The 25,979-nt window shown below is 44.6% G+C and overlaps 1 protein-coding gene across 2 annotated transcripts in view; it reads left to right on the forward strand.

Annotated features, from left to right (window-relative positions):
* Nucleotides 1-25,979, forward strand: part of LOC138248719 (uncharacterized) — an 82,939-nt gene that overhangs the window by 11,398 nt on the left and 45,562 nt on the right. For both annotated transcript variants that reach the window (XM_069202569.1, XM_069202570.1), the window contains exon 3: nucleotides 12,744-12,831. In XM_069202569.1, the coding sequence (XP_069058670.1) occupies nucleotides 12,744-12,831 (88 nt within the window). The remainder of the gene's footprint in view (nucleotides 1-12,743; nucleotides 12,832-25,979) is intronic.

Raw genomic sequence — 25,979 nt, forward strand, 5'->3', positions numbered from 1 at the left:
GGACTCTGTGCACACTATTTCTTACTTTGAAATAGTATATACAGAGCCAACTTCCTACAGTCATGGTCCTTGCAAATGTTACTTGGCACTGCGACTGTTAAATGTTTTGACATTGATAATGAGTTTTAGAAGCTCATGCTCCAAGATAAATGTAAAATGAGGCCAGAGACAGGAGTTTCGTGATAAGATTAACATTATTTACGTGTTTAGAGACTGGAGGGGGGTGAGTTTGATACATTTGACATTTTCAGTAAATACATTTACTAAGTCTTGACATTTGGAGTTTGATGACTCTGTTGAGGGTGACCTTGGCCAGGTTGGTTGCCTACCTGGGCCGGGTTTGTTGCCCATTTGACTAGGTTAAATATATGTCTTTGGCAAATTTTGGCAATGGCCAAGAAACACTTAATATGTGAGGATCAAGACCTGAAAATCTATTTTTGGTGCTTCAAGTAACTCTGAGGTGAGCAATAGTGCCAAGAGGTGGGGATTGTCTCCAACTGTTCCCACCTCTCCTAAAGCATTGTCTTTCCTATAAATGAATTTTCTTGAACCAAGGGACAGAACAACGTCATCTTTTATTATTGCTTTTCAAAAGAGAACATTCGTCCATCACAGCTGTCATACGTTTATTGTACTTAACTATGGCTCCAAAGATTTCTTGTTGGTGTTTAACCCCTTCGCTGCCAGGCCTTTTCCCCCTCAGGTGCCAAGCCTTTTTTTGGCTATTTGGGGTAGTTCGTGCTTAGGCCCTCATAACTTTTTCTCCACATAAGCTACCCATGCCAAATTTGCGTCCTTTTTTTCCAACATCCTAGGGATTCTAGAGGTACCCAGACTTTGTGGGTTGCCCTGAAGGAGACCAAGAAATTTGCCAAAATACAGCGACAATTTCATTTTTTTCACAAAAATGGTGAAAAAGGGCTGCAGAAATAGGCTTGTGGTTTTTTCCCTGAAAATGGCATCAACAAAGGGTTTGCGGTGGTAAAATCACAATCTTCCCAGCTTTCAGGCAGAGTTGAATTAGAAAACCCAATTTTTCAACACAATTTTGACATTGTACTGGGACATACCTCATTTTTACTATTTTTTGTACTTTCAGCCTCCTTCCAGTTAGTGACAGAAATGGATGAGAAACTAATGCTGAGTCCCAGAAAGATAAACATTTCTGAAAAGTAGACAAAATTCTGAATTCGGCAAGGGGTCACTCGTGTAGATCCTCCAAGTGTTTCCTATAGAAAATAACACCTTCTCCACGTTTTACTCTGTAACTTTTTCCTGCGATGTCAGATTTTTGAAAGCAATATACCGTTACTTTTGCTGGACTCTTCTGGTTGCTGGGATATATAGGGCTTGTAGGTTCATCAAGAACCCTAGGTACGCAGAGCCAATAAATGAGCTGCATCTTGCAATGGGTTTTCATTCTATACCGGGTATACAGCAATTAATTTGCTGAAATATAAAAGTGAAAAATAGGTATCAAGAAAACCTTTGTATTTCCAAAATGTGCACAAGATAAGGTGTTGAGAACCAGTGGTTATTTTCACATCTCTGAATTTTGGGGTGCCCATACTACCATGTGAATTACATGGCATTTCTCAAATAGACGTCTTTTTTACACGCTGTCTTACATTTGGAAGGAATAAAATTAGAGAAAGACAAGGGGAAAGAACACTTGTTTTGCTATTCTGTGTTCCCCCAAGTCTCCCGATAAAAATGGTACCTCACTTGCGTGGTTAGGCCTGCTACTAGCGACAGGAAACACAAAATGGACACATCACATTTTTACATTGAAATCTGACATGTTCTCTGCAAAGTGCCTAGCTGTAGATTTTGGCCTCTAGCTCAGCCGGCACCTAGGGAAACCTAGCAAACCTGCACATTTCTGAAAACTAGACACCTAGGGGAATCCAAGATGGGGTGACCTGTGGGGCTCTGATCAGGTTCTGTTACCCAGAATCCTTTGCAAACCTCAAAATGTGGCCAAAAAAACACTTTTTCCTCTCATTTCGGTGACAGAAAGTTCTGGAATCCAAGAGGAGCCACACATTTCCTTCCACGCAGCATTCCCCCAAGTCTCCTGATAAAAATGGTACCTCACTTGTGTGGGTAGGCCTAGCGTCCGCAAAAGGAAATGCCCCAAAACACAACGTGGACACATCACATTTTCACAAAGAAAACAGAGCTGTTTTTTACAGAGTGCCTAGCTGTGGATTTTGGCCTCTAGCTCAGCTAGCACCTAGGGAAACCTAGCAAACCTGTGCATTTTTGAAAACTAGACACCTATGGGAATCCAAGATGGGGTGACTTGTGGGGCTCTGGCCAGGTTCTGTACCCAGAATCCTTTGCAAACCTCAAAATGTGGCCCAAAAAACACTTTTTCTTCAAATTTCGGTGACAGAAAGTTCGGGAATATGAGAGGAGCCACAAATTGCCTTCCTCCCAGCGTTCCCCGAAGTCTCCCGATAAAAATGGTACCTCACTTGTGTGGGTGGCCCAGGTGCCTGCAACAGAAAAATGCCAAAAACCTCTAGAGATTGAGGGGATAGCACAGCGACTTGATAAGCACATATTTTTCTGGGGGCAGAAAGGCCTAAAATAAATAGGCCAATCTGCCCCCAAGGGTGGCAGAACTGCCCAATACTACTTTTTGCCCCTTGGGGGCGACCCTTGCCCAAGAGGGCGTCCCCCCACACACAAAAAAAAAAAAAAAAAAAATCCCTGGCGTCTTCATGGTTTCTGCCCCACCTGGGGGCAGAAGGGCCTACAAAAACTAGGCCAATCTGCCCCCAAGAGTGGCAGATATGGCCTAAATTACATTGCCCCCTCTGGGGGGGCGACCCTTGCCCAAGGGGCCACCCCCCACTCAAAGCACACACACACGATCCCTGGCGCTAAGTGGATTCTGCCCCCCTTGGGGGAAGAAAGGCCTAAAAAATAGGCCGAACTGCCCAATAGTGCTTTTGGGTTCTTGGGGGCGACCCTTGCCCAAGGGGCCGCCTCCCAACACAAAAAAATGAACAACAACAAACAATCCCTGGTGTCTAGTGGCTTTCTGCCCCCCTTGGTGGCAGATCGGCCTACAAATAAGGCCAATCTGCCCCCAAGGGGGGGCAGAAATGGTGAAAACGACATTGCCCCCCAAAGGAGAGTGACCCTTGCCCAAGGGGCCGCTCTCCCACACAGTTAACACACGCTCAAAGAGACATCGAGGGAAAGGAAAACCCTTTCCTTTCCCTCAATGCCTCTTTCAGAGGGATCCCCCCCGCCCGGAGGTAAAACTTATCTCCTTTCCCAAAGACGTGCTGGAAGCAAATGGCTTCCAATGCGTCTTTGCACCCTTTCATGATGTCAGGGCGCAATCGTGCGCTGACGTCATGGGGATGGAGGGGTGGGGGTGGAAGGGGAAGCGATTCCCCTTCCAGCCCTGACCTGAGGGTAGGGGGGGTGGCCTTTGGGGGGCAGCACTAGGTCTTCCCCCGAGGGCTGGTAAATGGACGTAATGGTTACGTCCATGGCGCCTCACAGGCCCAGCCATGGATGTAACCATTATGTCCATGGCGAGCAAGGGGTGAATAGGAGGGAGGATCATCAGAGCCTCGCAAGCAGGTGTTTTACTATCTATATTTGTTGCGTCCCAAAACCAAAAGGTTTGATGTTTTGCTGACCAAACGTTTTCCAGTGGGCAAGAGCTATGGTGGAAGGAAGCTAAGGTGGAAGTGATCTGAAGACAGCTTGACCTGTCCACTAGGATAGGGCCATCAGTAGATATGAAAAGATCTTTGGCAATTATCAAATTGGGTATGGACCCATTAGATTAAGTGGGTTTATAACAGTATTGTCATGAAGAAAGGTACAAAGCCGGTTGACAGAAGTATTATTGTTGCTCCTCCTCAACACACGTCAAAGTTGCCAAGTAAGATGCCATACTCAGAAATAATAATTTTGTGTGTGATGAAGCCCATACATTCTTCCAGAGATCGATATTCTCACCTGGGGGATGGTAAATAACATTTAGTTTGATTGGCCTTATGAGAAGAGATTTCTAACAACATGGATTTGAAGAAATTAAATTTGTCAGTGCCGAATCATCTACACTTGGTTGGTATCACATAGACCCCCTTATTCCTCACTCTTCCACATTCAGTTCTGACACTTTCCCATTTCTCACCTTTATGAATTCATTCACTGTTTTTTTCTCACCATGTCTGCTAAGAGGTCTTACCATGCATTTCCTCCTCATCTCCTTCCTAATATCAATCCTTACAAAATTGAGTAATTAGGCATGGCACCACTTTGTCCAAGCTTTCTTCAATTTCTATACTACTCATCTCTAATCTACTGCTTTAAAAAGATCGCACCATAGCAACATATTTCCAAATCTGATCTTTGAGTCCTGAAGCCCAATTTTATACCTGCCTACTCTGAGACTCTTCCTGTTTCCTTCCAGACCCCTTTTAAACCTCTCACTGACCGCATGATTTTTCTCAAATACCTTTTGACACACCTCTGTCCTGCCTACTCTAACAAAACCCTCTTTTACTTCCTTTTTCATCTAATTTCCATCCAATTTCCCAATTTGTCTTCTATCCATTCTCGCTAAACTCCTTGAATGGTCAATCTGTAATCAACTCTCAATACTTTCACTAGAACTCCATTATATTTACCTCTAATCTGGATTTTACCCCACTCACTCTACTAAATGACTCTTTTCCACAATGTCAAACTATCCTCTTTCATTATTACTTTTATTGGATCTGTCTGCTGAAATCATAACATACCACAACATATTGAACATTCAACCAAACACAACGCTAAACAAGCATTGGCAAATCAAATAGGTCTCACCTATACAAGAGCTATTGACTTTGCCCATGTGTTTTGCGATGTTGTACACCAGTGTGACTGCTGTTCAGCCTGGCTGAAAGTTAGCGGCATGGACTGCTATAGTGGAGTGGGGGAGTAGAGTGTTGTAGAATGGATTTGTTGGACACTCAAGGAGGAAATGAATTTACAAAAGGCTAAGGGCCATATTTATACTTTTTGACGCACAACTGCGCCAACGCAGTTGTGCGTCAAAAATTTTAACGCCGGCTAACGCCATTCCAAAGCGCCATGCGGGCGCCTTATTTATGGAATGACGTTAGCCGGCGCAGCTGACTGGTGTGCGTTAAAAAAAATGACCCACACCAGGCAGCGCCGGCGTAGGGGAAAATGGAGCTTGGGCGTAAAAAAATGGGGCAAGTCAGGGCTGAGGCAAAATATTGGCCTCAACCCGATTTGCGCCATTTTTTTTTACTCCCAACCCCCATTGAAATGACTCCTGTCTTAGCACAGACAGGAGTCATGCCCCCTTGCCCAATGGCCATGCCCAGGGGACTTATGTCCCCTGGGCATGGCCATTGGGCATAGTGGCATGTAGGGGGGCACAAATCAGGCCCCCCTATGCCACAAAAAATAAAAATAAAATACTTACCTGAACTTACCTCAAGTTCCCTGGGATGGGTCCCTCCATCCTTGGGCGTCCTCCTGGGGTGGGCAAGGGTGGCAGGGGGTGTCCCCCCTTAACGCCTGCCCTGACCAGGCGTTAAAAAATGACGCAAAAGCGGCTGGACGTCATTTTTTTTGACCCGCCCACTCCCGTGCGTCATTTTTGCACAGGAGTTTAAATAAGGCGCACATGCCTTGGAGTCATTTTTTAGACGGGAACGCCTACCTTGCATATCATTAACGCAAGGTAGGTGTCCACACTAAAAATTTACGCAGACTCCAAGATCTTTGGCGCTAGACGGGTTTGGGTTTTTGCTCTTTTCACAAATTCTTATAAACCTTGGAACTTTCCCAATAAAAGCAAAGGGGTGTAAAGCACAGAAGGAATAAAACAACACTGCAGTCAGAGCAGTATCAGCCAAAAGCACCTCCAGGGATAACATAAAAACTCCTTGTTGCTCAGGACAGATGAAGTTGGGAAGGCACAGTATACATTAGGGAAATTGTACACACTTTGGGCTTCCATCTTGATTACTCAATTGCCTGAAAATGCAGCGTAGTAAACCTTACAAAGTAGTACAACCTTTGTCAAGCACTGCTTTTAATGGATCTTCCTCCTTGTGTCTTCATCTGCCACCTCCACCTCCACACTATCCAAACTTCCTAGTTTGCAAGTGCTGCATCTCCCATAATGCTTTTTTTTGCTTCTGCCCTTAAAGATTTAATTCCGGTGTTGGATATAACATAAGGTCTCACCTACCACCCCAATCTGGCAAATGCATTACCTTCATAGCAAGTTTAATGTGGACGATGAGATCCATTCTTCTCAGTCTCATCAACCCACAAGACATATGTAACCCATCTTGGCCGTCACATTAATAATGTTTTTAAGATTCACTTGTGCCTGAGTCCTCTTATAGAAAACACTGCACATATGTATGAGTGACAAGTGAGACATTGCTCGCCGCTACCATTATAAAAATGAGTTCTAGCACACAAGTCACTCTGCAGTGATGCTATCTGTAACTTTTTTGGATCATTACAGCTACTGCTAACAGAAGATGTTCACCAGTCTTATTTTGAAACTTAATCCATAGAAGGACAGCTGAACACTTGTTAATACTTCTCTTTCCTATCACTTCACACTTTCAGAATGGATAATGTAGCCTGACTAATGCATAGGCCACCATCTGTTCCCTTAAGAAGTATTCTTTTCCAAGTTAAAATATATGTAGACCTATCAAAAGGAGTGCAGTTGCTTATCCCAAAGCTATACAGTTTTAAAAACAGGCCCATACTGCAGTGTAAAACCAATTTATAAATTTTAGATGTCTGTCCTGGAAGTGTAAATCTAGGTCTGATAGCAGCAACATTCCAACAATGTGTTGTAAAGGTTTGATTCTGGATGGTGAGAGCACAAAGACCATGCTCATTAGACAGAGTGATGCTTGGGCCCTTCCATCTAGCCTCCCAATATTTGATCTTTACCCCACTATTTAAAATACTGACAACAAAGATTTCCTCAAATCCAAGTGGACATAATTGTCTCTCTTCGTGTGCTTTTTTACGCTAACGTCCTTCACGGAAGTATCCCTACCTAAAGTTTCAGCAATTATTGGCTGACAGATTGACTAAAGCAATGCACTCAACTTTGAGCTGCCAACACCCCACCTAGTGATGGTACGTTCTATGCAGATGTTACAATGCAATACTTCCTGAAAAGACACTGCTGTTTTGTGTGGTATTTGACAGTTATGGGATTTAATGCTCTTTCTAAACAAAGGCAGACATTTTACCAACCTCACATTCTTAATTCCAGAGCCTATATGCCTTTTTCTGATGGTACATGGTCTTTTTATAGTCTGGTTTGACAACGAAGGGCTTTAGCTCTGCTTAAAGGTTGGGAGGCAGGAGTACATGTTTTGACTGGGTAGAAGTAGAGTTTGCTCTCCACACAGCTGTGATCATTTGGTTAATTTAACCATCTGCCTGATCTTGAACTTTCAGGGGCACACACATGACATTGTAATGCTATTAGTCTTAGATAGATAGCTAATTTATTTAGCTTACTTAGCTTTTTTCTGGAAACAGCACAGATGAGAGGAGAGCAACTAGTAATCAAAATGGATTTTTTAGGCCTGGCTTGAGATTGCAACTGCTACCAGACCTTTTAACCTGCATTAATATTATTCTACAGTTCTTTGCTTCCACAAAAATACATATTAATTCCTGTGCTATTTATTTGTAATGCTTCACATTACCATACTGCATTCCTTTAAAGCCAGATCTAGTGGCATTACCAATGCCTGTTCGAACATGTTGCAACATTCTTTTGTGTGGACTTTTTGAGTTTTTAGGGTTGTTCAGCAGCTTGAATATATCTAGCACTAGGGAACAGCCAGGCGTCAGAGATCTTCAAAGTACCCACAAACATGCAAATTGCACGTAAAAAACATAAAACCTTCATTCACCTCTCAAATATTCCTAAAGGATATTTAATCTTCATGTATTTATTAAAGTTGAGTGTAATACCTTGTCAAAGCTTTGTGAGTAACATAATCAAATTCAACACTTCATCTTTTTGCATTTCAATACTTGCACCACTTCTTTATAAGAAATCAAAGGGCATTAATGCTTAACTACAGAGCCAATGACATGCTTGCCATTCACCACAATTCTTGTACCACAGAAGCAACATTTAATCTTGAAACCATATTATATCAAACTAGTATTTTTGGATGTCCTGATTATCCACTATTACAGTAGATTTGCCCAGTGGCATAACATTAGCCCCCGCTGTCCCTGTGGTGCGGGGGCCACCTCAGCAACAGCAGTCACTTATAGCTCACTGGCTGGCACTGTACACGGGGGGTGGGACTCTTGTCCTGACTGGGTCACAGGGGGGAAGGATAGTCTCCTCCATGTACTTCAAGTTTGGTTATGCCACTGGATTTGCCATTTACTGTGTGTAGTTGCCAGATGTTTTAATCTGTGAAAAAAGAGTGCATGGTCCAGTCATTGTCTGAGGAGCCGACCACCAGTGCTGCTGAATACTAATGCTGACTGTTCTTGATTCCATCTCCTGCCTCTTTCTCCCGTCCTCATGCATTCCTCCCGGTCTCCTAAACCCACTCCTGCAAGTTCTTTTATCACGGTTTCAATATCTTCCTCTCCGTCTTCTTTCCCTCCCTTTTGCCTTTCTTTTGCTCTGGGTTAAAATCCGATGATGAAAAGTTAAGTCCAGGGGCCATCTTATACTTAAGGTGCACTTGCCCTTTTTGTGCCACAAAGTACCCTTCAAAACGCTGGATGTAAACATGGACTGTGTGCCCTATTACAAAGAACGTGCTGCCCCCAGGACTGCCGTGAACTCTCACTGATCTGGGGCAGTGCATTCAAGTGAAACACAGAGAGCGCCTGCTTTGAAGCTGTTCTGTGTTTCACAGTGCAGGCAGCAACCCACCTGCACTTTGAAGAGGGGAGAGAGATCCCCTTGCAGGCAGGTGCAGTGAGTGACTACACCTGCATGCCGGGGAATGTCTGGTCTCCCCTCCACCTTTTTGCAGCACATGTTCAGTGCGCCTCCTAAGGGCATGTAAGCATCCATAATACGGTGCGGGGGCAGAGGCAAAATGATTCCCTCATTTGCATAGGGCCATGCTTCCATGCAAATGAGGGAACGCTCTCTCACGATATCGCTGGCACCACATGTAAACCAGAGCTATCAGTATAACAGAAGGGGTCACCCATCTGTAATACCATTGTGCCCTGGGGTGCACAAAGTGGGAGCACATGCCCATTGCACCCTCAGTGCTAATGTATAATACAGACCCTGGTGCCCAAAAATGAGCCTGCATTCACCGGCACAAATTAAGCAGTGGTTGCTAAGGACTGCAAATAATAAAGGCTCTCTGCTGTAAGAGCAGATATTCTAAAGTTTTAGTTTTTGGATCACTATGATAAATCATGAGTAAATATATTCAGTCAGGCCAACAACAAACTAACCCTCCGTGTTTGGATTTATAGCTAATTAATTCCTCGTATTGTATCAGCAAGAAAAGGACAATATTGCATGATCAGGTCTACAAATAGTGATATATAAGCCAAAGATGAAACCGCTGCGCTGCGTTAACAAAACACATTCACTACAGGTGCCAAATGTAATATAGCCTTAGAACCCGCCGTAGCGGGCTCTACCGGCTTCCCGCGGCGAGGGCCTTTAACAAGGGAGAGGGCCTTTAATAGCCGGTAGAGCCCGCTACGGCGGGTTCTAAGGCTATTAGAACATTCTGCCATTAGAGGGCAGAATGTTCTCATAAATAAAACAAAGGCTTCACGGAACCGGAGGGGATTAAAATCCCCTCAGGCTCCGTAAGCTTTGTTTTACAGCTCTTGCTGTGAACAAAGAAGATTGGAATGTTGGCGCTCCGGGCTTTTACCGGCCAGAAAAAGCCTGGAGCACTCCATTGTTTTCAGTGGAGCTGCCAACATTCCAATGTTCTTATAGTGCATAGTATATGCAAACAGACTATGCCATGCATGATCATCAACTACAGTACACTGAAGAGGAGAATCATGGTGTGCCTACTGCTGTGCTATCATTGGAATGAATAGCATGAATAATCATGAGTCATAATCTGAGTGAGGGAGAGTGACTGTACTCTTTGAAGCCATCAGGGGTGGGCGCACTGCGCTAAGACGTCATGTAAACTGGCCTGATGGGTGATAAAGCTGGGTACTCCATGACCATACCTTGTCTTCCAACAGCTCCATGGAGGTCCCTAATCTGTTCTCTAGGGTGGTTGAAAACGTGTTAGTATTTAAATAGCTTAATTCCCGCTTCACATTGCTTTGCAGCCCAGAAGCCCTTCTGGATACATGTCTTGCTGAGAGATGTTAATGACCTTCTAGCTGTGGGGAGTGTGACTCATCAAGACAAAACTGAGAAACAGCCACCTACTGCTCCACAGCTGAACCTCCCACACCTTAGGTAGAAAATATCACAAGACCGATGAACACCCACAATTGAAACCCACAACCAGTACTGACTAATTCAGAAACCAATACCACAAGGCATCTTTATTGTTTGCAGCCAGATTCCATGCCTTTGCAACTGTACAGAGACTTGACGAAGTAAAGACAAGTATGTGACTCTCCACCATCAATTTCCACAAGGCGTTAATGTCGCTGCACGCATGTCCTGAATCCCACTTTTTTGAAGGCATGGTATATCCACGAACCTGAGTAATACCTTACTATGGAGTTTTGGCACTTCGAATCACCTTAGATCTGTTGCCTTACTGAATTTAGTTTAAATATAAAAATAGCTAAGCCACTCACCCTATGTTAGTATGCATGTTGCCAGGCATGGGATTTGTCGTGTGTGCATCCTTTCTAACATGTCTTGCACAGATGCCTGTGACTGCCTGCATGCTACAACCTTACAGGTGTCCTCACCTGTTGTTTATATCTAGAGTACCATCTGTATCTCTGATCACTTGCCGCAGGTACTTTTAGAGTTGTATTTTAACAAAGAATATGCTAGTAATTGTGTTTCCTCGCCTGGCACAACGTCACAATTGCTCTATTAACCAGCAGAATACTGCAGACAAGTATTCCCAATGGCTTCTTTGTCGTTTCATTAACTCCAATACCATATTAAAAACATTTATTGCATATACTGTATTGCTTTCTACACGTATCGCAGTCTCAATCCTATTTTCCCATACATAGGTCTACCACTTCCAATCCAGGGATATCCACAATCCTGCCTCCTTCAGAGAGAAGCTGTGCAAAGTGCAAGGGAAGTGAGGCTGGCATCGAGCCACAGATATATCCAGCTGTACAACATCTGGAGGGCATTAACAACAGGTCGATGTCAGCGAAACCCACACTCCTCTCATCCATCGCCCATCCACCCTCCAACCACCCAGCAGTCCCTATCCCTGCTTATAGCTTGCACGTCGACTGACGGCTGGAGGGAGCCTCGACATGGGCGATGGATGACTGAATTTTCTGCCTGTTACAATTATTATTTGTTATCTTTGTTTTATTGTATGTATTTTTGTGAATTTCCCTTTCATAACGATGGCTGTGTCCATTGATAACTCCTACACAAATAACACTTTCTCTCACATCTTGTTTTACGTGACCAGTGGCAGAGCTCATAGGAAGGGGCAGAAGCACCCCCAAACCCCGCTCCAAGGCTCACTTATTGTTCAAATTGCACCTCCTGACTGACGCCCAGTAAGGTCAACGTAATCAAAAGCACTGTCCACCCAAATCAGGGGGACTGCACCTTTCCAAATGATTTGTCTGCATTTCAAATGGTTCTAATGCTTAACAGTATTTACTGCTGCCCTAGTGGGAAGGGGGTTCGAGCTGGTGTTAATATCCAGGGCACAAAAAGGGCAGGCAGAGATTCAGGGAGAGATTTACTGACTGTTGACGCCTCAAAGAGCAGTACACAAAGTTGCTGTGTTGCGTTGCATGAAAAAGAGAGGGCAGAACAGCATCATGTCTACTAACATACAGCGCTGTTCTACTGTCTCTCTGCGCTGGGACGCTTTACGCTGCCATGTGCCAACTTACACACCTTTGCAGTGAGGTGAACGTCTTAAAAAGTTGCTCCACGGTTACACCTGCCTTGACAGAGTATAATTGTTTGGTGCAAACCATTGTCCACAAATGTCTGTTCATAGGGATTTGCGTCAAAACTTATGGGTGGTTGCATAGGGAAACACATATATTTCTGATAGTACACCTCTCGATGCAAACTAGCTCTATTTTGCATTACTTTAGGCAACCTTTTTAATGCAAATCATGAAGAAAGCAATGACCGGAATTGGTGCCCGCTGAGAAATCTTTGCACCCTCTGGTACCTCCTACCTCCATCACTCTTCCTGACTCATATAGCAATTAATTTGTCCATTTCTTTGGGGGATGGCAGTCTGTAGCATTCACATTACAACTTGCTGTTACTTGTGTTGTCCTTTTTTAAATTTGTTTTCTTCGCTCTCCTGGATTCACGTATGTTTAATGTGCTCTCCTTTTAGTTGAGCATGTTATAATACAAGCCTGGAAATGCTTGCAGTCTTTTAACTGTGCTAAGTAGCAATGTTTGCAGTTTTTTTATCCGTGCCTAATATCAGTGCTTGCAGTCTTTTATCTGTGCCTATATCTCTGAATTGCACAGACTTGCACCATGCACGCTTGCCTAATGTGTACTTATCTGTCTCTTGCTTCTTCTTTAGAGTCATCACGTCGGCGCCCTAGGGTTCCCATTGGTGAAACTGGAGGAGAGATACTGGGAATGTGTAGGACTTGGATTCATCAATGCAGGTAAGTCAGGAGACTTTGGAGGTCTTGCTGCTGCGGAAGCTGATTGCCAAGCAAGGCATGGACTGAGGTGTGGCCTTTTCTGACCTTGGAATCCAAGATGGCCGCTGAAACTTCTAAGTCTCGAGTGGCTTTGAAACCACCTATCAGGTGGCTCTTTCTCAGGGACTGAAAGGGATGAAAGCAGGACGCTGTTGTATAAGTGGGCATGTCTGTAGTGTGCATGGACATGTCTGCAATGTGAGTGGGCATGTATGTGATGTGATTGGATGAGTTTGTGTTATACATGGGCATGTCTGTGGTGTGATTGGATGAGCTTGTGTTATGCATGTGTCTGGGTGTTTTTTGCATTGGGAAAGCATGTAACGAATGTGTATTTCTCCCTCCTGTCTCCCACCGCTCTAGCCAAAGGAGGCCATAGATGGCAGAATGCACTATGGGGCCCAGGTGCATTCTGAAATTATGTCCCTGAGGCTTAGATCAGGACGCCAGCAGACTAGCCCTGGAGTCATCATAGGGTCCTTGGTTAAAGATGAATTTGCAGGTCCAGTTCTTCTTCACCAGGCAAGAGGGCAGGAAGCAACAGCTCAGCGCAGCAGAGAAACATTTTCTTTAGAGCAGCATTGCAGAAGAGGGGCACTCTTTGTAGCATAGAATCCACAGGCACAGAAATGTACTGAAGAGTTGGAGTCTGAGGTCCTTCTTTTATACACAGTTGTATCTTTGAATTGGGGAGCAGTTTCTAGAAGCAGGTCTTTGAAGTGCACAGATGCCCTCCCATCCTGGCCCTGGCTCCAGACTAACTACAGGGGGTATGCAGCCCTTTGTGTGGAGACAGGGCACAGCCTATTCAAGTGTAAGTGCATCTAGGCCCAGCTCCTCCCACACATCCTGACAGTGTTGGCCCATCCAAACCTAACACCTCCCACTATGTGTGGCTGCCTAGGAGGAATACACAAAAGCCAACTGCCAATTACACCCTATCATATGATTCAGAGATGGACTGTAGGCCCCAAATGGCAAAGGCAAGAAAATGCCAACTTTATAAAAGTGGCATTTTCAGAATTGCAATTAAAAATCTGACTTCACCATAAGTTAGGACATTAAATTGTGATTCAAGATACACAAAACATGAACTGTTAATGTCATCACATTTGGAAATTACACTTACAAAACTATAATAAGGCAACTCCAATGTTATCCTATGAGAGAGATAGGCCTTGCAGTAGTGAAAAATGAATTTTAAAGTTTCCACTCCCAGGGAAAATGTAAACGTGCACACCCTACATTGTAAATACATTGCTCCCTGCCCTCTGGGCAGTCCAGGGCCTACCCTAGGGCTGACACATGTTTTATAAATGAAGGTTTGGGCCTGACAAAGGGTTTATTTTGCCAAATCAAAATGGCAGTTTGAAACTGCCCACAGAGACTTCAATGGCAGGCCTGAGATGTGTTTCAAGGGCTACTGTTGGGATGTAATGAATTGTGTTAGCGTGGAATGTGGGGCAGCAATGTTCTGGAATGATGGGGAGGAATGGTGACAGTTATGTGGAGGACAGGAAGGAGGTGAAACGCTGTCCTGTTGTTGTTTGCAATAAATCTTCTGAAATCGGCTTGGAGTTCTCATCTTTATAGCTACTTAAGTGGGTCACACGATCAGTGCTGCAGGCCCAGTAGTAGCATTTAATTTACGGGCCCTGGCCACATGTAGTGCCACCACGGACTTACAACTAAATTAAATATGCCAATTGGGTATAAGCCAATTCGACCATTATTTTAAGAAGAGAGCACAAGCACTTTAGCATTGGTTGCAATAGCAAAGTGTGCAGAGTTCTAGAGCCAGTAAAAACAAAGTCAGCAAAAACAGGAGGTCTGAAGGCAAAAAGCTAGGGGAAAACCATGGCAAGGATGCCAGGTCTAATGAGGACCGGTTACATTACACAAGAACACATTCATTTTTAGGTCTCCGGTTTAGGCTCGGCTAGACTGCGCATGCACTCTCTCTTTGAGACATTTTGTTTACACACAGTGTGCTTACAGCCCACCCATAGCATTATCAATGGTTTGCTTCAGCATCACTCTCATTTCCTTTGGTCCAGTTTGCGAAGGCATGCCTATGGCGTTGCCATATAACATTGCTAAAAGGCATTGACATTGGAAAAGCCAATAGCCCTCACATTGCCGAGATTTATTGGCTTTGCCAATGTATGTTCTTAGGAACAATGAGCAGTTTGAAGTAATTGGCATCTGTTTTTGATCTAATAGCTTATGTTCTACACACCAGAAACTGATGCACTTCAGTCTACAGAATCAGTATAATAAATATTCATTGTGAAGCACATTTAAAACAATAAATCTTACACAAAGAGAGATAAAAGAGAGCTACTGACTCACACCTATAAGGCACTTCAGAATATCGGACCAGGCTACCTCAACCATCGCCTGACCTTCTACACCCCGTTAGGTAACTCCGATCCTCCCATCTCGCCCTCTCCACCATCCCCAGAATCTGGAAAAGCACAGCTGAAGGCAAATCCTTTTCCTACCTCGCAGCCCAGATATGGAATACACTCCAACTCATCCACAGACAGGCCGCATCACTGAAGCAATTCAGGAAGGACCTCAAGACGTGGCTCTTTGAATGATCAGCACACCCACTACACCTCCTTGAGACCCAATGGGTGATAAGCTGTGCTTTATCAATACCGACTGATTGATTGAAAAATCTCTGTGAATTGCCTGTATTCTAATCAGTGCTTAATTCAGGAAAAGCAATAAAGTGATGGGACCCACAGTTCTGTTCGCAGGCCTGCCGCTGGTGCTATGGAAGGTCAGGGTGCGGAATATCAAGGCCCATATTTAACACAAAATGACGGAGCGCGACGCTGAGCCAAAAATAGGCAGCGCCGCACTCCGTCATTTTCACAATGCAGGGATGCGCTGTATTTAATTGAATACGGTGCACCCCTGTGTTGTCTCCTGCGCCGTCGCTAAATTTGCAGCCAAGCGCAAATGCAGCCACACTTGCGCCATGGTACACAAATACAATCTTAAATGGTGATCTGCTCTTCCTATGTGTGCTGCAGAAGGCAGAACAAATAGAAAGAGCAAAAACAAGGAGAAATAAAAGTACTTCTCCTCGTTGCTCCCTGCTAATGCCACCCCTGGAGTGGTGTTAGATTTTGGCTCTGCCTCAGGTTTACGAAAACTTGTAAATCTGGGGCAGCGTCAAAATGCAATGGGTGTTGCTCTGGCACAGCCACAGCAATACCCATAGCACACCCCTTCCACGCAAAGCCTGCATGTGAAGGGGCTGTATTTACAAGGTGGCGTTAAGCTGATATGGTGCAGGGCATAGCGCCACCGAAGGATCACGAAAAGTGACACTCAGGTGGCGCTAGGGACTCTTAAATATGCCCTCAAGTTTTTATAGTCTTGACTACACTTCATGGACACTCTACCGTAGACACTCCATGCATCTTTATCTCTCTCTTGCAGGTTTTATTTCATCCCTGCTTTCTCTCGTTCTCTGTTTCTCAAAAAGAAATTCTCTTCTTTCTCTGTTTTGTGTATTTCTCTCTCTGGCTGTGGATCGTGTATTGAGTAAAAATAAATGCTGGTCCCAAAAACTAGAGAAGGCAGGCACCACCGGCAACATCAGGTCAGTGCTTAATTTGTAAATAAAAAGATGTCGGTGCCCAAAGCCCTCCTCTTAAACACGCGGCTGCTGTATTTAAATGTGCAAACACGGAATACTGAGGCAGTGTAATCCTGAAGCCATCTCAGGCCTCTTCAATCCATTTACAGCCGCTTGCTGCCCCTTCAGCTCACTCTCTCGCAGCTTTCCACTTTCTCCCTTTGTGACGCTTTTTTCATTTTTCTCTTCCTCAGTCTTTCCCATAAGTGTCTTTTGCTCGCAGAAATACTTGAGAATGAAGAATAAGCCCTGGCCTCAAAAATAAGTGCCGGTGCTCAGCACCAGAAACAACAAGCACAAATTAAGCACTGCATCAGGCTCAAATGACATAGTGGTCATAATTAGGTTTTGAATGTGCAATTTCCCAATACATAAATTTACAGTGAAGACCGGGCTCGTAGGCCTTCCAGGGTGGGACTGAGTACAAAAATAGATATTTTTTTCTGTAGAGGAAAAAAGATGACTATGAAAATGCACATTTGTGCCAGCTTCATTGATGCCTCATTTTCCACCTGGTGCAAAGGGTTGATGTATACATTTTACACACGGGAACACTCCTGGAAATCCAAGACTGCCATAGATTTGCAAGAGAGCTCTTTGAATTCTTTATTAATCCCTTCAAAGTTGGAAGTTTGCTCCAACTGTAGCATTATCCCACATAGAAGGCGTGTGATTCAGGTGACGTGTGCAAAGGAACATAAGCAAGATTGTAAACAGAAATGATAGAATCTAGTAGTGTTTCTGCAAACAGGATGCCTACTATTTAGGCTCAAACATGTAACTGACGTTTCCTCAAGAAAACTAACAAGGTTGTAATCTGAAGCAAAGAAATTCTGAGGCTGGGAGAAATATTGGGGTTTACAAGTTTTGGGTGAATAACATGAAGGGATCATACTTACCATGCCAATGCCCTCATGGTTTCCCCACTGTTTTACCCAGAGACTTCACCTGCTTGGCAGCAGGAAAAATCCTGCTATGTAACACCGAGGGCAGCATACCTGCTTTAATAGAATATTCAGTCCCAGACTCTTCAGTCACATACATGTCTCTCTTATGCAGTGAAAATGTTTCTGCCTTAAAACACTGGGAAAAAAGCATACTTAATAGTCCTTCAAACAAGAGACACCTTTCTGCAAATTGTCAAAATGCCCTTCAACCAGGACTGAGGTCATGGGCGTGACCTTCCACAGATTGCTAAAAAATCTTCTTGACTAGGGTAGGTTGGAGTCAGGGAACCGGTTCTGAAGAGACTGCAGTCACAGCAGGGCCCAGATTTGTGGTGAGCCACGACAGCCCAATAATGGCTGTTTTTCCTACCCAAATGGGAAATGTGGCTCGATTTTCCTTGCTTGCGCCAGAGCCCAGGTCTTTCTTGTTACACCACAGACCAACAGCTAAAATAACTGATGTGACCACAATCAGTGAAAGGCCTGCGGCCCTTCAGAGCCCAGTGGTGTAAGGAATCCCTGCGAACTGCCCCTCCGCATGTTGTTCGCCTGCTGTCAAGTACTTTTAATGTAAAACATTTGGGCACAATTTGTTTTACAATACTCCTCTGATTCTGGATTCTGGGAAAGCATCGTGATAATAACAGCTCCAGCCTTTCCCATGCTGATAGCAGTCACTTTGGCCCCCTTCCAGGCCTGGAGGTTAGCAGGGGGGGTAAACGTGGAACCTATTAACTTCTCATGTGCTGGTGTAAAACGTTGCGGTGCTTTACAAAACTCCTAAATAAACAAATAGATGTATGGAGAACCACTTTCATAGCACACTAAATCAAGGGAGTGATTTCAAGATAAAGAAAGAGCGAGAAGATGAAAGGGAGAAAAGAGGCCGCTGGCTTGGTTTAATGAGAGCCATGGAGAATATTATACTGCAATTATTGTATTGCTTCCTGTGGTGAGGTGCGTTAATGTTACAAAAGTCCAATGCAGCGTTTCTCAGATAAATCTTGGCCCAGAAGTGAGTCCCGCAAAGCTGGGGCTGAGGTCACTGTTGAGAGAGATCGAATGCTGTGTATTACTGCAGGGGCCGTAAGTCAAGAACAGATGCTGTAAAATGCTATCACAGTTGCTAAGGCTGCCGTGAATGCACATTCAGAACAGTGCGTTCAAATTTAAAACAGTGCATGAAAATTCAAAACAGTGCATGCAGTTGCAAAACAGTGCATTCAAATTCAAGGCAGGGACGTAGCTACCATTGGTGCAGCTGGTGCAGTGTACCAGGGCCCCATTGAATAGTGATGGCTGCTGCAGTTTACTTGTACAACAGCATTCATAGGGACGATTTCCCTTGCTTGCACCAGGGCCCGTGGCATTCACGACACCTTACTGATTCAAGGTCAAAATTGATTCAGGCTCAAAAACGACTTCTGCAAGGGATTCGGGGTACTTTGTCATAGCAGCAGCATAGACGTCATTTAAGAGTCGTCAGGGGTTGCAGCTGTGACCCCTGGCTTGCCCTTTGCTACCCCTGGCACTGCCTTTGCGACCTCTGGCCTCAGAGGCGGCAAATTTAGTGCCAGGATCGCAGTGGCAGCTCACCCTTATGGACGTCAGTTGGGGCTCCGCCCTCTTTGTTTTCTTTCCGTTTTTTCTTACACTAATAGTGAATAATATATCATTATTCACTGTCAGTGTAATAAAAATGGAGTACAGTTAGCTGAAATATACCCTTCCAATGCAGCTCGGGTAAGTAAAAAAAATGCTTTTAAATGTATGTTGTGTGCCTGCTTGCGGGTGAGAGTGTGTTTATGTGAAAGAGAGTGTATTAAGTGTGAATTTGGGTGTATGTGTAAGTATGTGTGTGAGTGAAAGTGGAGGCCAAAGGGCATGTGATGTCACCGCTGCTACCCCTGGCATTTAGGTGACTTGAGGTCAAGGAGCAGCAGCTGGTTAAAGTCCTGCAAACTGTTAAAGTTCAATCGCAGCCGGTATATTTCTTGCGTTTGTGACTCCTGGGTGCTCTGTACTTGCATATAGCGCCGGTGAATCTCGTTCTTCCTGATCTATACTTTGGCGCTGTATGGTTATTAACAGGAGATGTTGGCCTCACTTTCTCGTGAATGTGACTTCGGCAAAGTGGGCCTGAACTCTCTGAACACACCATCGTGATCTAAATGTGTAAAAATATAACAGACCTAAAGACCCCTGATTTTTCACTTTCAAGTTTTATAGGTTTAAATGTACATCTTGCTAGCAGCTCCTCTTTGCGTAAACATGTGCCATGGTTGCTTAATCCATTCTACCTCTGTGCACAAAGGGCTCAGTTTGCTGAACAAACAACTGTCCCACCACGGTATTCTAGATGTAAAACTTTTTTTAATGTATTAAGAATTTTACCAGGCTTCAGAAAACTCCAGTCATGACAGGCGTAAGCTTAATTTGCACTTTTAGGTAATAACCTATGTGGCATCTTGAAAAAGTTAGCACCTGATATTTCTGAGTGATTCCACTAATATTTAGGAACTTGTTTTGAGTTTATTGTGAACACACTGGGGCATATTTACAAGCTTTTTGGCGCAGGGCAGTGCTGCAAGCCTTCTTGCTGTGCTGCCCTGCGTCAAAAGAAATGGGCAGGAATGCGCCGTATCTACAAGATACGCAAGATACAGCACATTTCTGTCCTTTTACCCTGCGCTGGTGCACAATGGACTGCCATGCGTCAATACGGCAGAATTGCACCGTGGTGCAAGGGTGTCTGCGTTGCAGGGATGATTGTTTTTGTGCAGGAAGGAACACCTTCCTCCACAAAGACAATCATGAGAGGCGTTTTTCTCTTTCTATGTGTACTGCAGAATGCAGCACACATGGAAAAAGAAAAAAATACAAGGAGAAATTAAGATATTTCTCCTCGTTGCACCTCCCTTACACCTGCCCTGGAGAGGGATAGACTTTTGACGCATTCCCAGCCATAAAAGTCCTTGTAAATCTGGGAATGCGTAAAAATCCATGGGTGTTGCATCGGAACACCCACCGCAACACTCATTAAATGCCTCCTTGTCGCCGGGGGAGTCAACGCAGTGACTTGCGCTGTGTTGACTCAGTCCATATTTACAAGGCCATGAAAAGCCATGCAGGGTGGCTTTATGTGGCCTTGTAAATATGGCCCTGTAGTGTGCCCCACACTAAAAGTGACGTTCCGGCAACCCAAAGGGCCTTGTAAATATGGCCCTTTGTTTACAATTCTCCTGGCATCGTTCCCTTCTCTGCTTCTACTTCTGATTCCAACTCTCCACTGCCTCACATTGGTTTTTCTCAGCATCAACATTCCAGCAATGGCATTACAGGTACTTCAGAACTGGCTGACTCCAGAATCCTCTGCACAAAGCGGTCACACAGACACCTGTCACACAGACACAACAATATTAAACCCTGTAATGCAGAACTTCTGTTTAATAAACAACTCAATGGCGGAATAAGGCTGTTCACACTTAATAACACAAACACATCACTAATGTGCGCTATTTACTCTGACCATGATAATAGAATCCTTACCTTCACAAAGGTTGCACTTTTTCAGGCTGAACTAGGAAAAAATGGAATGAAATCTACAAGAGGACGAGTTTTCTCATGCCTATATTTATTGGTACGAGACAACCAGATGACTTCAAAACTGCTGTTCAAGCCTCTGTACTCTTGCATCTGAATGGGGGTAACTACATGCTCCTTGGCCTCTCAAACTCCACACTGGCACTCCTTATAGGCAACCTGCACACTGCAGCATGTCTCATCTAGGGACTGAGGAAAGAAGAGCGCAACATCCCTGTCCATTGGGTCCCCTTGCCAACTAGCAACTTCTTCAAAACAGCTCCATTGTTTACAAAGCCATCACTGCCGTCACCTCTGCTTGTCTTGCGCTATAGACATACCTTATTCATAGACACCTGCAAATTATGAATTAACAGACCGCTTTCTGCCACATGCATCCACTCACTTATTCAATTAAGAGTTCTCCCTTGAAACACCTTGTTTTTATTCTATAATTAGTTGCCATTCCATGAAAGCGTCATTATCAGGAATGCAGTAGCGGCTCAAGGGGCGCTGAAGGGGCGGGGCAGCACACTGGGGGGCGAAGGGAATAAACATAAACATTTATTTTATTTAATGAAAAAAAACACGTACCTTTCCTCACCGCCTTGCCGCTCCTCTGCCCCTCGTCGCTGCTGCAGGCACAGGCTCCCAGCCTGCCCTGCGGGCAATCCTGACCCAGCCAGGGCACTCCCAGGCAGACGGGCAGCCTGTGCAGGCTCTCTCAAGCCCGGCACCTGTATTGCCGGGCTTGAGAGAGCCCACTGCGCATGTGTGTTTGGGCAGCCCGAGACGGCCGGCTAAACATACATGCGCAGTGAGGGGGAATACTGAGCACTCCCTCGTGGTCCTGCCCCCTTTACCAGAAAACAATCATAAACAAAGTTTATGATCATTTTCTGGTAAAGGCTTTGCAGCTGCCGCTGCTGGCAGGAGGGCAACGCTCCTCCCCCCAATCGGAGGAGCAGCCGCTGCAGGAACGTATGTATTAAATTGTCATCACGTTCTTTTAGTTGTGTTTGCGCACACAATCTAGCATTTAGGTACATACCTAAGTCAGGGTTGTGATACCAAGGATATTAGAGGGGGTTCCACCCAGGATATTCCATCTATACTGCACATCACTTTGCCACAGATCTCGGCCTTTGTGTCTCTACAAAGACTGATTGGGAGATTGGAGGCTCACCTTGTCCTAAGATACGGGGTTCGGATGCTTCTCATGGACATGGTATGGTCAGATTAGGTTTATCACTCTTGCTCTCTTGAGGGTAGCAAATACGCTTTAGGGAGGAATTTGCATATTCATGTTGTGAGAAAACAGGGCTGATTTCAGAGGCCCCATAACTTTTTGCCCCCATTTTCCTCTTTTTGCTGGTGTTTTCCTGACTTTGATGGTGCCCTGGGTACTGCTAACCAGTCCCAGGGCCTGTGCTCTGTGTAAAATGGATATGCAAATTAGGCTAATTATAATTGACTAAGTTAACCTACCTATAAGTCCCTAGTATATGGTAGGGCATGTAGGTTTAGGGACCACAGCATAGGTGGTGCACACTGCTGAGGTGCCCAGTGTCATTTTAAAAGCAAGCCTGCCTTGCTGGCTGCTTTTAAATTAAAGTTATATGCATATTCGACTTTGGAATTAAAGGTACTTCCAAAGTCTTAAACTACCTTATTTTTACATATAAGTCACCCCTAAGGTGTTCCCTATGTGCCCCTAGGGCTGGGTGCCATGTAACTATAAGCAGGGACTTTATAAAAATAGATTTATAACCCCTGGTGAGGTAAAAACAGCCAAATTCGTTTTTCCCTCATTGAAGTAAATGGCCTTCATAGGCTAGAATAGGCAGACTTTATTTTAAATTTTAAAGTCTCTTTAAATGTTACATACCAAGAATTTGGTATCAAATTAATTGTTGTAATAAATCCCACAACTTCCAGTTGTTGGATTTAATATAACTTGTTCAGGTAAAAAGTTTAGACTTTACCTAAAAAGTTGCCAATTTCAGCTCTGCATTGTTTTTGCTGCTGTGCTCTGATTGGCCAGCCTGCAGCAGCTTCTGCCAGGCTGCCTTGATGAGGTGTGAAGTGGCCTGGCTTCACACAAAGGAATGTGCTTGGGGGAGAGAATCTCCCCTCAGCAGATGGTGAGGCAGGAAGGGGGAGGGCTGCCAAACTGGTCTTCAAAGGCAGAGAAGGACATTTGGAGCACCCAGCAACACCCCCACATCCTGCAACCCCAGACAATTAGGTGCCCCCTTGATTAGATTAGGAGAGGGCAGGAGAGGGGTGTGTTTATGATTTTTAGCCACACCAGTGGGTGGGCTCAGCCAGATGTAACCTCCAAAAATCAGATTCATCCATGTTGGATTTTTAGAGACTGTTGCCTTCTGGGATGGATTTTTGCCACACTTCCCAGGAAGTGGTCATCACAGGGGGACGACCCTGTCCCTTATTGGAGAACCAGGGCCCCCCTGCTTTTCACCCAGGAGCAAGGATAAAACTGGCAGACCTGCACCCACGCCTCAGATCCCCACCAAATTTCAAGAAGAAAGAACTTAAGGAGAAGAAGGACTGCCCTGCTGGACCCCTGGCCTGCACCTGGAACCTGCACTCAGAAGGACTGCACCAGCTGCACACTTGGGCTTCACCACAAGAAGGACTTTGCCTGGCTTCAACTGGTTCAAGGAGGGACTCCCTGTGGACCCCAAAAGAACCTTAAAAGAACATCTGGGTGAAGCCCCAGAAGTTTGGAAAAGATTTGAGAATTTTTGGAAAAAAGCTCCAGAGAGGGACCGACCCGCCGCGGAAATTCTAGCCGGCTTGCCTCAACCGCGACCCGGCCTGACTTCGTGGTTCGTCCCGGTAAAGAAAAACATCCAAAAAAGAGACTAAGTCCGAACGTAAAAAGTTGACCGGGACCTCCCAGCCATCGTATCCGAGAAGGGCTCCATGGACGTCGGATCAATATCCAGGTTTACCCCGGTCGAAGGATTTTCATCTCGAAAAAACGACTAAGTCCGAAGGTAAAAGTCTCCACCGAGGAAACCCACATCGCGTATCCGGACAAGGGCTCCAGGAGGTCGGATTCAACTGGCAGGTTCGTCCCGGTGAAGAAAAACTTCAAAATAAAGACTAAGTCAGAAGGTAACTTTTTAACCTATGCCTCCCGCGACCTGTAGCCGAGCAGGGCTCCATCGGGGTCGGCCTGAAAGTTTGACTTTGCCCCGGTCGAGGTGCAACCAGATGACCCGATTGGCGCTTTTTGTTTCTAAGCGCTAGAAAAGTAATAATTCTTTAAAAATTCATATCTCCGGTTCCCCTGAACCGATTTTAATAGTTTTTGTGTCATTTTAAAGATAAAAATATAAACTATTTTTATAAATTGGTTTTGGATTTTTAAACTGTTTCCTGTGTTTTATTTAATTACTGTTTTGTGATATTTGAATGCTTTACACTTTGTCCCCTAAATTAAGCCTTGACGCTCGTTGCCAAGCTACCAAGGGTTGAGCTGGGATTAATTTACTGAGACCTAACTGTACCTAGGTGGAGGTTAGTGGCTTGTTGCTAGGTGTAGGTACCTACCTGCCCTACCAATAACCCATTTTCCAACACATGTCTAATGCAATATGTTGGGGTTGCTCATATTTACATCGCTTGTTTTCACAATCCTGATTTTGTCTCTTGTAATTATCCTAATCATTGCAGCTCATGCATTTTATCGTAGATTGCAGTCTTTTTAATATTTGTATTGAAAACTATCCTGCATCTTCTTTCTTGTCTGTGTGTGTGTGTAAAAGACTTATTACTAAGGAGGAAAGGGTAAGACTTGTTCAACCATGATTTTTCTCTTTGAGAATGTTCCTCAGAGTCCATGGACTAGGGTGCCAGAAATCACCTTTACTATTGTGTTTTGGTGAGGTGCTGCTAGAAAGCCGGAAGGATTGGGCTGACAACTGGTGTAGGAGTGACTCAGTAGCCTACAAGCAGAGGTGCTGCTGCCCCTAATCCAGCAGTGTTGTAGTAATACGAGGGTCCTTACGACATTGTGAGGACATAAGCATTGCATTTGGTGTGTGAGTTTAGATTTTCTTTTCTGTGTGAGTTATGGATTGTGGTCCTAACCATAATTTCACTGTTTTTTGGTTTTAATTCACAATCGTGGCTCCATTTAAGCTGTGCTTTTCTCCCTAAATTTCCAAGCGTATTTCACCTACCTTTATGCGCCATAAGCAAGCTTAATCACAATCTCACTTTAACCTTTGTTTTTTTCTGTGATTTGTCCAACAGTTTCTTGTGCCCAACCCACTGCAGGTGGTGAACCCCTACTGCATACAGCTTTATCCTTTGGCTGTATGCAGCAGGAGTTGGACACAAGGCCGGTTCATGCGCCAAACCTGCCATGGGCAATCAACAATTACTTCGCCCAGCCTTCAGCCTATGCAGCAAGAGTTGCTGTAGGATCTGGCCTCCAGTCAGACCTTGTGTCCAACATGCCACTGGCATCCAACATGGGGGATGTACCACAGAGCATCACATTTGGCTGGCCCTGTTTTTTTGCCCATATTAATTTATTTGGTTTATGGGCCATATTGTAGGGCTTGCATACACTTGCTGACTAGTTGACCCTTCTTGGACATTTTAAAGGGTCTGCTGACATGGCTTCAGAACGCTGCCGAAGGCCCAACAAGAGAACATGACGTTTGCTGCAAGTTTTCATTCCTTGACCATGAAGCTTGCTGTGGTTGAGGTCCCTGATAAGTGTTCACAGACCTCAGGAGCTGTGCTGGATGATGTGAACCCAGCCCCACGGTCTGTGAGCCGCATGGCAAACATTTTTATTGTATCCACAGGGGATCCCTTTGGTCCCCCTACTACCTAAACAAGACATTCTGGGGATGTTCTTCCTTGTTGCTCCTTTCATTTTT

The sequence above is a fragment of the Pleurodeles waltl genome, chromosome 8 (genome assembly GCF_031143425.1).
Source record: "Pleurodeles waltl isolate 20211129_DDA chromosome 8, aPleWal1.hap1.20221129, whole genome shotgun sequence".
Lineage (NCBI taxonomy): Eukaryota > Metazoa > Chordata > Amphibia > Caudata > Salamandridae > Pleurodeles > Pleurodeles waltl.